The following is a 15,213-nucleotide window of genomic DNA, read 5'->3' on the forward strand; positions in this document are numbered from 1 at the left end:
TGAGGAATAACGCCAAATTTGAAATAGCTATTTTGAAACAAGTGCTGCATAGACACTTATTTCGAAATAGGGGGCCTCCAGCCTTCCCGGGGTGCCCTGGTGGCCATTCCAGCCTCAACCAAGAACATTCCTCTCCCTCCCCCCCTCTCCAGAGCCCTTAAAGGGGTTGACTCTGGCCACAGTGCCTGTGCCAGCTCCAAACCTTCCAGACCGGAACCAGTAGTCACAGCCCCTGACCCAGCGGCCTCAAAACATGAGCCAGCAAGCCACTGGCAGCCAGCCCTCCACTGCTTCCCAGGAGCAGTCTGCCAGCTCCCAGGAGCCTGCCAGGGCCCGGAGAAGGCGGGCGCTTCCTGGTCCAGGGTGGAGATCATGGACCTTATTCAGGTTTGGGTGGGATGCCCCCAATGTCCATGATCTCTGCACTAGATGGAGGAATGTGGCCGTCTATGGCAGGATAGCTGCCAGCCTGGCCACCAAAGGCCACATGGGAACCCAGGAGCAGGTTTGCATGACAATCAAGTTGGTCCGGTGAGACCCCCCCCAACCCTGAGCCCTGAGCTTCCCCTCTCCCTTCTTCTCCTTGCTTCCCCCTTCCAGCTCCCTCCTCCCAGGTTTCCCCCTCTCCTCTCCCACCTCCTTTCCCCAGTCTCACCAGAGTTTCATTCCCCCTCCCCAGTTTTGTTAAATAAAGAGAGTTTGTGTTCATGAAAATACGTGTATTTGACACCAGGAAGGGGGGTTACAGAGGGGTAAGTGGAAGGACGTGAAGGAGGAATGAGGCACAAGCCCCCAGTGGGGCAGACAAGGGAGGCTTAGTGCTCCTCAGGGTGGAAGCTCTCCCGCAGGGCCTCCTGGATACTGACAGCCCCCCATGGACCTCCCGGATGGAAGCCTGCAGAAAAAGTGCAGCCAGGTTCACAGCAATGTGTCCAGAAGAAGCACCAGAGTGCCTAGGGGCGGCTCCAGTTCCATGTTGCAGAATGCTGTGGTGTCCTGAGTGAGGGCAACCAGAGCACACAGACAAAATGCTTGGCTGTCCCTCATCAAGATAGGCAAGCAAGCAGGGAAACCATGAGAACTGGCTGTCCAGGGAGGTTGGGAGGCGGGGTTCCTTTAAGCACAGGCAGCAGCCACACAAAGTAACTCCTGACCTGATGCACTCCCGGACCTGGTTCCAGATGGCCTTAAATGCAATTCAGTATTGACTCTGTGTGGACGCGCTATTTCGAAATGCATTGTGTGTGTAGACGTGTTATTTCGAAATAACTTATTTTGTATTAGCTATTTGGAAATAATGCTGTAGTGCAGACATACCCTAAGGTGCCAGTGGATTCCTCTTTGAATTTTCAAGCATGTTTCCTTTTCTATTCAGTGAGAGGTGTCTCCGTGCACAGACTGCAGAGCCTGAAAATAGTCAGCAATTAGAGCCAATTCGGACAGCCTGTCTTGCATTGATTATTATTAACAGGACTGTTTGAATAGTAAGGACCTGTCCAAGGGCAAGTAAATCAGAGCCTGTTCTCAAGGCAAATGTAATATCACTAACCTCAGTGCTTTCCAGCATCCAAATCGAAGTACCCCCAGAAGAGGTGGTGGGGACATTTGCATATCCATGCTTATTTTGCATATCCATGCCTGAGTGGCATTTGACCTGTAGCTCAGAGAAGTTATAACATCTCCATGTCACAGCTCATGGTGCATTGAGCAGCAGCTGTCAGTGGAGAGCTCTCAAGATGAGGTCACACTCTCTGCTCATCTGCCTGCTGGTTTTCTGTATGAAGGGTGAGTATTAAATTAGAATTTTTAATTAAGGCACAAAGTGATGGACAATAAACTACAGAGCATCATCAGAACAAAATGAGGAACCATTTGTAAAAAGACACCAATTTTTATTTTACATCTCCATACATGTTAACTACATCAGGAATAGAATTGAAATGGTTTGATATTAAATAAAATCTCAATTTTTAATGTTTATTTAAATAATAATGTTATGGCAAATTAAAATCTTGCGCTATGCAGTACTACTACAGACACAGCTGGATTTACACTTTGATTTCATATGCAGATGCCAGCGGGGACATTGTGATGACCCAGACTCCAGAATCCCTGGCAGTGTCTCCAGGAGACAGAGTCACCATCAACTGCAAAGCCACTGCAAGCTTCAGCAGCAGCTTAGCCTGGTACCAACAGAAAACAGGACAAGCTCCTAAGCTCCTCATCCATAGCGCTTCTACCCGTCCCTCCGGGATCCCAGACCGGTTCAGCGGCAGTAAGTCCGACACGGACTTCATTTTGACAATCACCAGTTTTCAAGCTGATGATGCTGGCATTTATTACTGTCAACAATACTATCAGTTTCCTCTCACACAGTGATTTAGGCCAGTACAAAAACCTCCCCTCAGTGACAGTTCATTAGTTGTATTGCAACTCTGTGTCTCAGTGATTCCATCAGAGTTTTTCTAGGCTTCACAGCCCATCAGCGTAGAACGTTAACTCACCGATGTATGCTAGGGATGTGATACTGTACACAGTTAAACGGTTAACCGATGAGCTTGGGTAACTCATTCCAGTGCTTCACCACCGTCCTAGTGAAATAGTTCTTTTCCTCAGTGGGATCACAGCAAAGAGGCCTGTAGAATATGATGTGGGTGAGTTGTCTGGCAGCCTCCTTTTCAGTCTGATCTATTCATTCTGACCATGGCACCCTCTTTGTCAGCCTCATTTATTATAATGTCAGAGCTGTTTGTGAGATTGTGGGTAGCACTGCATTCGGTATGGCTGAGGTTATATATCACAGGACATTTTTTGTTGACAATGTCACACAGTGACAGTCTGTGCACAATTGTGGAACCTCAATAGAAATACCAAAAGAAACTGCATGATCTACTCAAGAAACTCTCTGCTACAGCTTGGGACCAAATCTATACAAACACTTCCGCAGATCCCCACCATGAGAATTCTGTTACCTGTGATCCTTGAAAATCCCAGGTGTGCCATCATCTCAAGCACTGTCTTTGAGACACCCTGACTTCTTCAGGAAACTACAGAGCATCAGCCATCTCCCTGAAAACACCATTCTGGTTACCGCAACGCAGAAGCTCTTTACACCAATATTCCATCTGGAAGGACTACAAACTCTCAGGAACACTATCCCCAATTAAGTCACCGCACAGCTGGTAGCTAAGCTATGAGACTTTGTTTTCACCCTCAACTATTTCCAGTTTGGGGACAAATTATATATTCAGGTCAGCAGCACTGCTGTGAGGCCATGCAGAAGCCCATAATATGCCGGCGTTTATATGGCTGACCTCGAATAAAGTTTCTTCAGCTCTCGTCCCCTAGTAGACTTCCTCTACGTACACTACATTGATGATATCTTCATCCTATGGACCCATGGGAAGGATACCCTTGAAGAATTCCACAGTGATTTCAACAATTTCAACACCACTATCAACCTCAGCCTGGACACGCAAGAGATCTACTTCCTTGACACTACAAGGCAAATAAATAATAGCCACATAAACATCACTCTATACCAAAAACCTACTTACCACTCTTTTTACCTTGCTTCCATCCAGGATATATCACAGAAATGATTGTCTACAGCTAAGCCCTAAGATACCCTGTGGGATTTGAGCAGATCCATTGTATGTCTACACTAGCCCCCTAGTTCGAACTAGGGTGGATAATGTAGGCATTCAAACTTGGAAATGAAGCCTGGGATTTAAATATCCCAGGCTTCATTTGCATGTTCCCAGACGGGCGCCATTTTTAAATCCCCTTAGTTTGAACTGACTGCCCGCGGCTACACACAGCAGTCAGAAGTTAATCCAAACTAAATCCTTAGTTCGGATTAACTGTTACTCCTCCTGCAATGAGGTGTAACAATTAATCCGAACTAAAGCCTTAGTTCGGATTAACTTTAAACTGCCGCGTGTAGCCACGGGCAATTCATTCGAACTAAGGGGGATTTAAAAATGGTGGTCGGACGGGAATATGCAAATAAAGCCCAGGATATTTAAATCCCAGGCTTCATTTGCAACTCTGGTTGCCTGATTTGCCAACCAAGCTCAAATTAACGAGCTAGTGTAGACATACCCACAGAGACAAACACCTACAAGATCTTTATAGGCATTCTTAAAACTTAAATATCCACTTGGGGAAGTGAGGAAACAGATTGACAGAGCAGACAAGTACCCAGAAGTCACCTGCCTCAAGACAAGCCCAATAAGGAAAATAACAAAACACCACTGATCATCACCTACTGCCCAGCTTAAATCCCTCAGGTACATCATTGAGAATCTACAACCTAGCCTGGAAAATTGTAAGGCAGACTAGGTCCCTATACTTCTCAGGGTATGTCTAGACCGCACCCTCTGTCAGCAGAGGGACGCAGATTAGGCAGGTTGACATTGAAAATGAGAAAGGGATTTAAATATCCCATGCCTAATTTGCATAAAAATGACTTGACAGTTATTGTTTTCCTCACAAACACCAATACAGATTCTAGAGTCTGAGACAGAATCATCATGGTCCACCCACTTAAACCTAGATGCTCAGAGATGGAACACTGGTGTGGTAATAAGAACAGCAAGAAAGTACCATAATTTAGCGAATATAACCCGCAGGATTCATTTTTACAAACCCCTCCCACGCGGGCTATAGTCAAGTGTGGATTATATAGGTTTTTTTTTTTTTTTTTTTTTTACAGAAGTGGCAGAGGATCCCCTCCCCCCCCTTCACTACCTTTGCTGGTCTGGGTACCAAACAACACAGGGAAACTTACAGGGGGTGCAGCAGCAGGGAACACTCCGGAGCCAGGGCAGAGGCATCCTCAGCAGAGGCACAAGGCAGGAAGCTCCCATCCTGGGCTGACAAAGGGAAGGAGCCTGGAGCCACGTTCCAGGGCCATTGCCTGAGCCTTTAGTTGCATGGCAACTGTTGGAACTGCAGCTCCGTTGCCATTGACCTTTGCAAAAGCCACTGCACTCAATTTAAAATTGGCAGGGTATGACTTAGGCATTTCTAAAAGCTTTAAAAAGTTTGAAAAGCTTAAAAAGGGGAAAGGTTTAAAGTTTAAAATGCTAAAATACAAGTTAAAAGCAGTGACTGAATAAGTGGTGTTGTTCAAAGGGGTTATATATCCCTTAGGGCTGGGCGTTATCAACTGAGGCTTATTAACAGCTGATTACAGGAGCTTTGCATGACCATTATCAGCTGTGGCTCATTGACAGGTGATTAAGGGGGTTTGTAGTACCTTTATTCACTGAGTCTCTCCTGTGGGCTATAGTCCTGCACGGGGTATACAGGGATTCCTAAACTCAAAAGGGAAAAATGGTGGGGTATACTCGGGTGCGGGGTTTATTTGGGTGTGGGGTATATTCTGGTAATGCCTCAGAGCAGATTATGATTCAAGGCTTTGCATCGCAGCACGTTACATTTGAAAACAAATGTGTTATTGCATTAAATAAAATATTGCAGCATTTTGGGCATTTTAATACATTGGTTATTAACTGGGCAGACTCTTGTGTTGCTTTTAACCATGGACCCAGAGACCCAGCAGCCAGAGACAATGAGTCTGTGAGGACATCTTGGCAGATGGTGGCTGGAAATGCTTATCAATGAGCCTTGTAGTGGAAAAGGAAAAGTTCTCAGCAGCTCACAGGAGAAATGTCACCCATGTGAATATATACATTGTATGAAATGTACTGAGCTTTAGATCCAGGCAGGATTTTACAATGACCACAGGTGGGTTCTATGTTTCATGCTGCCTGAGCATGGTCTAATTAAAGATGGGCCTGAGCAAGAACACCTGTCAAATACTCTCTCTTGCAGGGTTGGGCAATAATATTTGACAGGGGGTCACTCCAGGATTTTGGTAAATGATCAAGGGCCACACTTTTCAGTGGAGGGAGTGCAGGATCTGGTTAGTCTCTAAGGTGCCACAGGTTGCAAAGTTTCATCATTCTCACATGCCACAGGATAAGTGCCTCTCTCTGTTCTTTCCCTGAGCAATTGGATGTCTATACTTCCCAAAGGTTGACATTTAAAATGCACTTCTGTTACAGCACAGTGACTGGGCTGTTCCACACCATTAACCCATTTTTCAAATAAAAACTGAGTCCGACTCCCACATACTGTGAACAAAACCAGGTTTTTCAAATTAACAATTGAAGGTGATAAGGAAGAAATCAGGGTTTGTATTGTAACCTCCCCAGTGAATTGTCAGCTGTCTGGCCCAATTTCCAGTCTGTGTTTCTGTAAGAGTGGAAGGCCCCAGACTTTGCAGAGCTCTCCCATGTTGACTGAAGGCTGCGCTGGGTCCTCTCACAGCCCACACTATGTATTAACTCCCATCCGCCTACACTGCGTGGGGTCACCTTGTATTTCCAAAGCCACCACTCAGCCAACACTGAGCTCTACCCGGCTGAAACCTTGCAGAAACTAGCTAAGCCAACCCTGAGCATCCATCAGCCTCACTTCTGCCATCTCAACCCTTTGAAAACTTTGGGCTATGGGATTCCTGACTGAGCTGGAATCCTCTCATGTCTAGAAAGAGGGTTTCTGACCAGCCTGAGCAGGGAACGATGACACCAGAGAAGTGTCCAGGTGTTTCTTGTTTTCCTTGGATAATATTACTGGGCTGCAGTTTCCAGGCTACTAAGCTGCAGGAATTGAATGAGGTCAGAGTGTTAGCCAGTTCGGGGTTAATAGTTAAATACAAACTCAGCACATCAATCAGATACTGCGATGAAGTGACCACCATCATGACAGCATCTGGCCATTCAGAACAGGGAATAAAGAAAGGTCGTGTTGTTTAAGGAGCAAACAGCATAAGGAACAGAGCAGAAACCATTTGACCAAGAAAAATATGGTATTTATATGCAGAAAAAAAATTAAATACAGTTACAACGGGGGCGGCGGTTCTATTATTTTCACTTTACAATAAAAGCTACACTTTAAATTAAAGGCCACCTGGATGATTTTTTTTTAATATACCACACACAGATACCCCATGATGTGTACAGGCATTATTATATATGTACAAAATGTCCTCTATTGCTCCATTAACCAAGCTTTCTGGAGTAATACAGGGTTGCTGTAGTCTGGCCAAGTCATGTAATTAAACAATCAAGATTAAAAATTACCATAAAAATGGTTAAAAATTCCATAAACAGCCTCTGACAAACAGCTGTTCTAGTCTCTCTCCAGCCTAGGAACATTCTCTGTGGACTCTCAGTTACTCAAAATCTCTCCCCCCTCTGGTTCCTGCCAAAATTATTTTGAACAGTGGACACAAGGTAGGAAGTAAGGTCCTGAAAAACCCTCCATGTATCTGAGGGTGAGGGTGTCAGCCCGGAACAGTTTGAGCCCAGCTCTCTCATGCAGTAGGTTGCTTGTTACCAGGAATTCCTTGCAGTGCTGTAGATCATGCAAGTTTGCTATATTCCTACTGCTAGAAAACAGAGCCATAACTTTCCAAGGGTAACACTTTGGAAGATGGTCTTCAGTTTCCTGCATAAAGAAATACTGAGTTATTCAGTTCTGTTTTCATGGGGAGAGAGTAGAGCTAGAAGATAAAATGATGGCAGATCCGGCTGCTAAAAGCCTCCCAGACTATGGGTGGAGGATTTGTCTACTTATATCTAGCTGCAGCAATAAGATATACCCTTGAACATCTTGCCACTCCATTCCGATAAACCAGACATGACCAACAAGGCAGTTCAGACTCCAGTCAACTCAGATGTATTTACGAGACTCATTTCTTTTGCAAAATCACACGTGTGTGACACTCCCTTCCTGCTCCGCTGAGCGTGTATAAATGGAGCGGTTTGCATTGCACAGTGCTCTGGCTCACACTGTGGCTGAGAACTGCCACCATGATCTCCCACACTCAGCTTCTCTGGATACTGGTGTTTTGGATTCAGGGTAAGAAAACCCAAGAGACCTCGCTTAATGAACAGTAGCAGCAGAGAATGTGCATATAACAGATATTTGATTTGTTTTTATTTAATAATCTATCAAATTAAAAAGTGTATTAACTCTGACTAATAAATCACAAGTTCCTGTATTTTCTTTTTACATCTAGAGTCCACTGGGCAGAAAGTGCTGACGCAGACTCCAGAATCGCTATCGGTCTCCCCAGGAGACACTGTCACTATCAAATGCAGAGCCAGTGAAAGTGTTAGCACTTACCTACATTGGTACCAGCAGAAATCAGGACAAGCTCCTAAACTCATCATCCACAACGCCTCCACCCGCCCCTCTGGGATCCCAGACCGGTTCAGTGGCAGTGGGTCTGGGACCGATTTCACTCTCACAATCAACAGGGTTGAAGCTGAAGATGCTGGAGATTATTACTGTCATCAAAGCTATATCCCTAACACAGTGATACAGACCAATACAAAAACCTCCCCACATGTGTACCCACTTCTGAGCGTTTGTCACAGATGTACGTGCGACTTCACTTTCACAGGTTTCATAATTAACACGAAACTGGAAGTTAATGACACAGCTCTCTGTCATTAGTCCTACTGCCATGTCTAGTCTGGACACAGAGGGCAAAGAGAAAACCTGCAAAGGCTACTGACATCGGCAGAGTGATCCTTTAAAAACAGAAGTTGCAGGAGGGAAAACCCAGAAAAGCAATGTTTGTGCAGCACCTTGATCCATCACTGGAGCCCCTGGGTGCAACAGCAATACACACAATGACACAGGTTGCACCACTATAAACCAGAACCCTCTGATTCAGCAACATTGGTTCAGGAGGACCACAGAAGTGCCAAGATCAGAGAGTCCTGGCACACTGTGAGATGTAGGGGGCTGGGTGTCTAGCACAATGCAGGGGGGGACAACACACAGCGCAACCAGGCGTGCGGCTCAGCTGGGCTGTGCGGGGAGCCAGGAAGCCAGGAATGGGGTGGGGCCGGCAATAGTGGGGTTAAAACTCACCTTCTCCAGTCTGGCAAAATCCTCATCTGGCACCACTGATGTCCTGAGGGTGCTGGACTGGGGAATTCTAACCTGTAATAATCAAGAAATACAAGCTAGTGTTCCCAAAGAGATCATTTTCCACGTAGGCATAAAGTAAGTATTTAATACAGCTCAGCAAGTTGGCTGTCAAGAGCTATGGTGAAGCTGGTCATAAAGATCTCAATGGGAGTGGCAGGATGGCCCATATTAGGTGCCTAAATGCAAGCTGTGCTTTTTAAAAAATCGTATTCTTTGAGTCTGATCCTGGGCTCCGAGACATTAATGGAGGGCTGCTATGGACTTCAACTGGGGTTGGGCCAGACCCTACAGACTGCAGCAAGACACCTCTGTCTGACCAGCCTCAGAACTTCTCCCTGTGGTGAGATGGGCCTGGGATAAATCAAGCTGTAGCTGCCACACTGGGCAGCATTTGCCTTCCCCCGCTGTGTTCCTTCGGTTGTACTGTCAGGGTAGGCCTCTGGGTAGGGTAACCCTCCAATAAGCAGAAGGAACTGCTTCAGGGGACACAAATACCAAGGGAGATACCTCCCTTGCCCACTCACTGGGGTGGGATATTGACCTGGGGTTTGCCCTGGGGACTCAAGTCTTTCCCCTCGCAGATGCTCAGGCTTGTCTGTTTCCTGTGCAGGAAGAAGCAGGGCCTCTCCTCCTGGAGTTGCTTGTTGCCCTGCTGTCATTGGGGGAAGGGATCCCCTTTGCTCAACAAGGGAGAGGCTTTAAAAAAGCGCTTCCGAGAATGGCAACTAATTGAATTCGGGTGTTTCTAATGAACCTCAGGTAACCCCTTCTGAGCTGATAGGTTGGAGCCTTTAACATTCTACGGCTTTCATGTGTGCCTTCCCATGCTCTCTTAGGGTGTGTCTACACTACAAAGTTAATTCGAACTAACAGCCGTTAGTTTGAATTAACTTTCATAGGCGCTACACATGCAAACCGCTAGTTCGAACTTAATTCGAACTAGCGGAGCGCTTAATTCGAACTAGGTAAACCTCATTCTACGAGGACTAACGCCTAGTTCGAATTAAGTAGTTCGAATTAAGGGCTTTGTAGCCACTTAATTCGAACTAGTGGGAGGCTAGCCCTCCCCAGCTTGCCCTGGTGGCCACTCTGGGCACAACCAGGGAAACTCTTCTGCCTCCCTCCCGGCCCCAGAGCCCTTAAACGGCCTTGGTCTGGCTACGGTGCCCGTGCCAGGTGCAAGCCTGCCAGCACCCAGCCAGCAGACCCTGCACCTGGCACGGCACAAGCTGCTACCCAGCCCTCCGCCTCTTCCCGGGACCAGGCTGATGGTTCCCAGGAGCCTACCCGGGGCCACAAGAGGTGGGCACCCTCCTGGTCAAGTGCGGAGATCCTGGACCACATCCAGGTTTGGGGGGCGGCCTCCAACGTCCACGACCTCCGCACTAGGCACAGGAAAGTGGCCGTCTAGGGCAGGATAGCTGCCTGCCTGGCCACCAAAGGCCACATGCAAACCCAGGAGCAGGTTTGCATGCAAATCAGAGGGGTCCAGTGAGACCCTCGACCCTGAGCCCTGAGCTTAGAACATAAGAACATAAGAATGGCCATACTGGGTCAGACCAAAGGTCCATCTAGCCCAGAAGCCTGTCTGCCGACAGCGGCCAACACCAGCTACCCCAGAAGGGAAGGACTGAAGACAATAACCAAGCCATTAGTCTCCTGCCATCCATCTCCAGCCTTCCACAAACAGAAGCCAGGGACACCGTTCCTACCCCCTGGCTAATAGCACTCCATAGACCCAACCTCCATGACTTTATCTAACTTCTCTTTAAACTCTGTTATAGGTCTAGCCTACACAGCCTCCTGTGGCAAGGAGTTCCACAGGTTGACTATTTGCTTTGTGAAGAAGAACTTTTGCTTATTAGTTTGAAGCCTGCTACCTATTCATTTCATCTGGTGTCCTCTAGTCCTTCTATTATGGAAACTAATGAAGAACTTTTCTTTAAGCACCCTCTCCACACCACTCATGCTTTTATAGACCTCTATCATATCCCCCCTCAGTCTCCTCTTTTCCAAACTTAAAAGTCCCAGTCACTTTAGCCTCTCCTCATATGGGACCTGTTCCAAACCCCTGATCATTTTAATTGCCCTTTTCAGAACCCTTTCCAAGGCCAAAATATCTTTTCGGGGGTGAGGCGATCACATCTGTACACAGTACTGAAGATGTGGGTGTACCATATTTTTATACTTCCCCTCCTCCTTCCAAAATGCTAATTCAAACTAGTTTTTAGGTCTAGATGCACTTGTTCGAATTAGCTTAGTTCAAATTAACTAATTCAAATTAAGTTAGTTCGAATTAGTGATGTAGTGTAGACATACCCTCATAGAGGGCTGACCTGACTTGGTCACCAGCCACATGTCCAAGCTGCAGCCTTCTCCAGGTCAGCGGCAGTGGGTCGGGGACTGATTTCACACTCCAGGAAGTGCTGTTGAAGCAGTCAGTGCTGGAGGTCATTTAACATCAGCAAAGCTGGAATCAGCCACTGTCACAATGATATAAATCAACGCAAAAACCTCCCTGTCCCCCCCGTGGGCTCACTTCTTCAAGTGTCAGAACTGGGTGTCCAACCACTGCTACATTCATCGATTTCACAGCAAATCAAAATAGGAAGGATATTTGGTCACTCACTGCTTCCACAATGGAAAACTGTGTGAAAGCAGGACATGCCCTCTGAACAGCATCACCACAAAATGAGCCAGGCGGAGCCTGGAGGGGAGTGCCTGGCATGGGGCTAGGGTTGGGTGTGGCAAGGGTTGAAAAGGGGGCCGACTCAGGGCTGTGGGTTGAGGAGAGGGGCCCAGCCAGCAGATTGGGACCATGTGGCCTTTCCCACCTGTGCTCCCTGGGCTTCCCCAGAAGGGAAAGGGGGAAGCTTCACACACGGTAATAGACTCAGTGGTGATATGGGCTGGCTAGGACACTACCTAGTTAATAACCACTGAAGGTGCTAACAGCTCTGTGAGTGGTATCCTTCCTGTCTTTGCAATCTATCTATTTATTTGATTTTTATCTGCTTAAGTTTAAGTACCCATTCTCCAGATACTTAATGACGCTCTGTCTCACACAAATACCCTTCCTTTTTTCTTTTTCTTCCCACTCCTCTTCCCCTCTCCTATTTATTTCGAGTTTTCATATCCCCTACTCATAACTCTGGTCATCAGAAGAAGTGGGCTGTGCCCTCGAAAGCTCAAGATACCACCTACATGTTTTGTTAGTCTTTAAAGTGCTACCAAAATATTTGTTGTTTTTTTCAGTAACAGACTAACTCAGCTACCCCTTGAAGCTCATGGCCATGTTAGGTACCCCTGCAGTGCTGGCAGGAGAGGGGATCAGTGGGTCCTGTAGGAGGAAGGGGCTGCACTGCTTGACTCATATAGTGCTCTGGGGGCAGAGCTGCAGTGGTGGGGCCAGGTTCCTTGCCCCCATCATCCACTGCTCTGGCTGAAGGCTAGGGGGGAAGGATTTGAGACAGGGAGGCCACTTACCTAGGCTAACAGAAGGCGATTGCGAGCCACATTCACAACTGGCCACTCCCTGGTTGTGCTGCTGTTCCCCCCCTCCCCACAGCAACTCTGCAGTGTAGCTCTCCCCTGCAGTCACTGCCCCAGTGGTGACTGTGAGTAATTCCTCTCTCTGACCCTTTCATTTGCATTTTATGGAAAACAGTCCCATTCCAGGCACACCCGGTTTTCCTGTCACAGCCAAACCCTGCCCTCACGTTAAGATAAGAGGAAGCTAAATACCGAGTTTGGTGATCTTAGCTCTCTCCATTTAGGGGAGTTTTTGAACAAATGGACTTGCAGAAGGACACATGGAGAGACTCACAGACAAATGCACAAATCTCTAATAGATAGCTAGATAATTTACACAGTACAGTATTTTGGAGTTCAGATATAGCAGATTAGAAAGAAACTCAGGAAACCAGGAAACCCTAGCTTGGAGACTTTTGAAACAGATTCCATTGGGAAGAAGTACTGTATCAGAAGCTGACCTAATGCATAGTTAGAAACTTCTGCAGAAATGTCGAAACTGCTAACTTCTGAGTTGGCTTCCTTACCAACTTAGAAACATAATCTTATCTTGCTGAAAAACTATGGACAAAAATGAAAACAGTAACGGATTTTCAGGGGAAATGTCAGTCAGTGTAAAAGAATGTTTTTATTACATGTATATAATATTATTCTGTGTGACAAATAAATGTGCAATGAAAAAAATTCTGTCAGCATCTCCACGGGGTAATGACACGGATGATGAATGCTGACCACAAAGTGTTAAGATATTCTACTTTCTGGGAAATTCAGAGAGGTTAGGCTATATTGATTTGTTACACAGCCTGGTGTCTATTGTCATCACGAAAAATGGAACAAATCACGTAGCAAAATTGTGCTTATAAACTGCTTTCTTTAGTCTTTTTTGTTTAAAAATAATTACCTTCTTTGCCCTTGGATGGGATAGTAGGTGATGTCTCAGGTAGCCCTGGCATTAGGCAATTAGGCAGGTAAGGATTCCTTTGATTGTGACAATGGCTTACTTTTGTGGTTGTGAAAAGTCCCAAGTAGTAGTAGTTTAAACAAGCATTTGTTGGCAACTAATATTAGATAACGCCTATCCCCTACTGGGAAAGAATCTAATTTCACAAGTGCATGAACACTATAGAGTAGTACAACTCTCACATATGAATTGTGCAAACAGTCTCTAGCTCCTACAAGTCCCCCTTAATAAGGAAGTCAGATTATGATCAGTAGGAAATGAGTTTCCAAGGGCTGGATCTCTTTTCAGCACCTGTTGTAAATCACGATCAGCTTTTTATTGCCCTTCAGTTTAACATACTGCAGTGTAACTTGCTACAAAGCCTGAAACAGTCATCACTTGGTGCCAGTTCTCGCAGCCTGACTCCCATTGAGTATTATTTTCAGAACAGTCCGATAATTTCAGTTAGACTGTTTGAAAAGTAGGACCCTGTACAGGATAAGTAAATCAGAGTCTTTTCTCATGGCAAATGCAATATCACAAATCTCAGTGCTTTCAGGCACCCATATCAAGCTACCTCTAGAATCAGTGATGGGGATATTTGCATAGGTATGCTTGTTTTGCATATCCATGCCCCAGTGGCATTGATCTGTAGCTCAGAGGAGCTATAACAGCTCCATATCACAGCTCATGGTGCAGTGAGCAGCAGCTGTCAGTCAAGAACTCTCAAAATGAGGTCACACTCTCTGCTTATCTGCGTGCTGGTTTTCTGTATGAAGGGTGAGTGTTAAATTAGAATTTTTAATTAAGGCACACAATGAGGGACAATAAGCTATAGAGCATCATCAGAAGAAAATGAGGAACAACTTGTAAAAAGATGTCAATTTTCACTTTCTGCAGCCATACACTTTAGCTACATCAATAACAGAATTGAAATGGTTTGATATTAAATAAAATTGTAGTTAATAACAATGCTATTGCAATTTAAATCCAGTACTACTACAGACACAGCTGGATTTACACATTGATTTCACTTACAGGTACCAATGGGGACATTGTGATGACGCAGACTCCAGAATCCCTGGCGGTGTCTCCAGGAGACAGAGTCGCCATCAACTGCAAAGCGAGTTCCAGTGTTAGCAGCTACGTGGCCTGGTACCAACAGAAATCAGGACAAGCTCCTAAGCTCATATTCTATGGTTCTTCCTCTCGTCCCTCCGGGATCCCAGACCGGTTCAGCGGCAGTGGGTCTGGCACTGACTTCACTTTGACAATCACCAGTTTTCAAGCTGATGATGCTGGCAGTTATTACTGTCAACAGTATAATGAGCTTCCTCTCACACAGTGATTCAGACTAGTACAAAAACCTCCCCTCAGTGACGGTTCATTACTTCTATTGCAACTCCATATTTCAGTGACTCTGTCAGAGTCTCTCTAGCTTTCACGGCCCATCAGTGCAGAAGATTAACACACTGACTTATACTGTGGATGTGACAGAATACACTGTTAAATGGTTAACAGATGAGCCTGACTTCACTAGTTAATCTTCACAGTTATACTCAACGTCCCCTCCCCAGGGTCGCTGCTGTTTGGCAGCAGCAGCAGGAGAGGGTGGGGGAACAGGCAAGAGCTGGTGCTCACAGGGAGTTGACATGTAAGCACACTTCCCCCCAAGCTCTGGCTCCTGAGGAGCCCCCCTGACCCTCCACATAGATTGCTGCCTC

At 46.1% G+C, this 15,213-nt stretch overlaps 1 protein-coding gene and 1 long non-coding RNA gene across 2 annotated transcripts; both read right to left on the reverse strand.

Annotated features, from left to right (window-relative positions):
- Positions 1-1,494: 1,494 nt before the first annotated feature.
- LOC149524485 (uncharacterized) lies at positions 1,495-3,796 on the reverse strand. The gene is made up of 3 exons (XR_016349336.1): positions 2,973-3,796; positions 2,505-2,636; positions 1,495-1,774 (listed from the first exon to the last, which is right to left on the reverse strand). It is a non-coding gene; the product is annotated as an uncharacterized LOC149524485 (long non-coding RNA).
- A 180-nt stretch (positions 3,797-3,976) lies between these two features.
- On the reverse strand, positions 3,977-14,654 carry LOC149524486 (uncharacterized). Its single transcript, XM_089777754.1, has 3 exons — positions 14,528-14,654; positions 8,959-9,030; positions 3,977-7,521 (listed from the first exon to the last, which is right to left on the reverse strand). Exons 1-3 carry the CDS (start codon positions 14,600-14,602, stop codon positions 7,285-7,287), a joined length of 384 nt encoding a protein of 127 aa, XP_089633880.1. The 5' UTR covers positions 14,603-14,654; the 3' UTR covers positions 3,977-7,284.
- Positions 14,655-15,213: the final 559 nt, after the last annotated feature.

This window comes from Pelodiscus sinensis, chromosome 4 (assembly GCF_052426305.1).
Source record: "Pelodiscus sinensis isolate ZL-2025 chromosome 4, ASM5242630v1, whole genome shotgun sequence".
NCBI classification, from domain to species: Eukaryota; Metazoa; Chordata; order Testudines; family Trionychidae; genus Pelodiscus; species Pelodiscus sinensis.

What these genes read in the sequence shown, in the direction of transcription:
- LOC149524486 (XM_089777754.1), bottom strand. Translation starts at nt 14,602, where the DNA reads ATGGCGACTCTGTCTCCTGGAGACACCGCCAGGGATTCTGGAGTCTGC. An exon ending in CAATGTCCCCATTGGTACCT is followed by an intron (nt 9,031 to 14,527) that starts GTAAGTGAAATC and finishes TGATTATTACAG; the next exon opens with GTTAGAATTCCCCAGTCCAG. An exon ending in ATTTTGCCAGACTGGAGAAG is followed by an intron (nt 7,522 to 8,958) that starts GTGAGTTTTAAC and finishes TTCTTTATGCAG; the next exon opens with GAAACTGAAGACCATCTTCC.